This window comes from Theobroma umbraticum, unplaced genomic scaffold (genome assembly GCF_002168275.2).
Source record: "Theobroma umbraticum cultivar Fairchild unplaced genomic scaffold, ASM216827v3 scaffold_50.0, whole genome shotgun sequence".
Taxonomy (NCBI): Eukaryota; Viridiplantae; Streptophyta; class Magnoliopsida; order Malvales; family Malvaceae; genus Theobroma; species Theobroma umbraticum.
The window spans coordinates 1747750-1750343 of record NW_018397261.1 but is presented as its reverse complement, the minus strand read 5'-3'; the positions used below and the strand labels follow the sequence as shown (position 1 = coordinate 1750343).

The following is a 2594-nucleotide window of genomic DNA, read 5'->3' as shown; positions in this document are numbered from 1 at the left end:
CATTATAATATTTTACAAATTGATGTGGATCATGACAAGAGATATCCACATCTTACAAAAAAATGTTTTACATATTGAAAATAATTTTTAAAACTTTAATATTAAATTTCATTTTAATATATAATTGATGTGAGATTAATAACACTCTATAATACCGTGACACACTTTAATTCATGAAGGATCATTAAATCTAAGATGGCCACCGTAAAGATTCTAAAGAAGTCATTACATTAAAGGGGAACAGAAAATGAAGAAGAATGGAAATAGAGTTTTGAGTTTCATCGAACTCGTACGCTAGCTCCTCTTAATGTGTTGATGGAACGTTGTCACTCACAAACTCAAGCTCACATATCCAACTACGAAACAGAAGAGGAGTTTCTAAGCATTCACGCTCCAGATAAAATATGGATTATGGACTGAGCTACAGGCACTAGTTTCTTCAAAACAAAAAAAAAAATTGAGAAGCTGTAGCAGAAATTAAGCAATCCCTAGTTGTAGTTAGATTTTGTTTTTTGATTCACAACTGGGTATTTGCGGGCATTCTTGATTATCTTAGTTAGTGCTGCTTGGCCAAGATCAAGCCCGCAAACATCAGCAAGACGGACAAGATAAAGCAGAACATCGGAGAGCTCCTCTTCTAGATGTTCCTTGTCATCTGCAGTCCAGTTGGGCAGTCCTTTTGCAACTTCTCCTTTCCATTGAAATATCTCAGACAGCTCCCCAACTTCTCCCACCTGCATTATTTAAAAACGTAGAAAGTTCACTATTCAAGATGGCATTGCTGAATTACAACATTACAAATTTTGGAAATGTGAAGGCTGAGCTAGTGACTTACTAGTGCTAGTAGGAGATTCCTTGGACTATGGAACTTATCCCATCCTCTCACTTCAGCGAACTCTGCAAGCCTGTCTCTGAGCTCTTTAAGAGAAACATCCTTGGATTTATTTGGACACTCATAAGAATTCTCCATCTACTCTCTTCTTCTCTTAGTTGCGGCGTAAGTTGGGACATGGATGCCCAAATTTAAAGACAAATTCAGGGGAGAGAGAGATGGCCACCTACTATTTCCTTCTTTCTTTCTCTCTCTCTCTTTCTCTTTATCTCACAAAAAGTACTATGTAGATAATGGAGAAGCACTATGGAGTGTTACTCCAAAAATAGTAATCATGGAAGGTGTGGCAAAATGTCTCCATCTTTCCATCCGTGACGTGATATCACTAACTTCCACCTGCAAACTCTTTGCTAGGGATATAGATACTACTAGAGCAGAAACAACTGATTAACCTCACATTGGCTAGGAGATCTCTTCAACATTAATTTCAATCCTCATAGAATCTAATTGCTGTTGTCGTAAATTGGATTTATATGAAATTTAAAAAATCGATAAAATTGATTTTAAGATAAAATTTTTAATAGAGTTTATTTTAAAAATTTATTTCATTCCCACTATTCGGTATGTAAAAGAGAATAATGCAAATAGCTTTAAAGATATAATAAAATCAATGTCTAACTTTGTCTTTATATTTTAAGAGAGTAAATTGCTAGATATACCTAAAAGTTTATGAAGTTGTTTGGCATTAAAGCGTATTTTATATAATAAGTAAATTATAAGGAATTTAGAATCTTTTGATAGATGATGAGAACTCAAGTGTATATATTTATTTTTAGAACATAATACTTCTACTGCTCTTGATTTTTCTACGCTAGTCTTATTTGTTTTTGACATGTCAAAATGGTTGGCAATAAGTTCTTTATATAAGCTTGTAAGTGTATCTTCTCAAGGATATAACTTTTTCATGAAGGCACATTTTTGTTTTAAAGACACTTTTGCATTTTGCAAGACACAATATTTAGATATAGATATTGTTTCAATAATCACTTTATAAAAAGATAGCTTTCATTCCATAAAATATAATATTTGAGCTATGATATGAAAATGATAACTTTTCATATTCAAACTTTTGAAATGTGGTGTTTTTCTTGTTATCTCGTAACCTTTGGATTTTAGATGTGTTTTGTCAAAATGTCACTATACTAAGCAACATAACTATTTGCATGAAAAACAGACTTACAATCCAATAGTCATTTTATGTCACATAATCTTTGAGCTAAGATAGTTTTTTGTATGAAGAGACAACTTTTATGCACCAACAATCTCCCATCATTTTCAAAATTATCAAATACCAACAATTTTGGAAATCTTGTACAAAAATGATCACACAAATTTGAACCTATATTTAGTGAGAATGGTTGGTTATAGTCTGAATTGAGTGGTTGACCAAGTATTGAACCATCGATTCTTCATTTGACTAGTTAGGCCACTAAAGACACACAAGCTACCTTGCTTATTTGGTATCTAGTTTTACCAACACATTTTTTATAGCCTTGTGTTCTGCATTTATTCATGAGTGCTGTTAAAGTCAAGCCTTTAACCCTTGGAAGTGGCCACACTTCCACTCACATAGATAGCCCTCATCATTAATACCATGTAATTGTAGTACTTTAACATATACATGTTATGGGTTTATTAAGAACTTGTGTTCCACCTTGCCTTACACATTATGGGAACCAAGTACTATACACATCAGGATGGA

The 2594-nt window shown here is 33.0% G+C and overlaps 1 protein-coding gene across 1 annotated transcript; it reads right to left on the bottom strand.

Annotated features, from left to right (window-relative positions):
* Window positions 1–209: 209 nt before the first annotated feature.
* Window positions 210–1062, bottom strand: LOC110418450 (uncharacterized). Its single transcript, XM_021431182.2, has 2 exons — window positions 836–1062; window positions 210–734 (listed from the first exon to the last, which is right to left on the bottom strand). Exons 1-2 carry the CDS (start codon window positions 968–970, stop codon window positions 489–491), a joined length of 381 nt encoding a protein of 126 aa, XP_021286857.1. The 5' UTR covers window positions 971–1062; the 3' UTR covers window positions 210–488.
* Between the last annotated feature and the right edge of the window lie 1532 nt (window positions 1063–2594).

Excerpts from the sequence above, each read along its gene's own strand:
- LOC110418450 (XM_021431182.2), bottom strand. The coding sequence starts at position 970 with ATGGAGAATTCTTATGAGTGTCCAAATAAATCCAAGGATGTTTCTCTT. Across the intron at positions 735-835 it reads GGAATCTCCTACTAGCACTA|GTGGGAGAAGTTGGGGAGCT; the intron begins GTAAGTCACTAG and ends TAAATAATGCAG.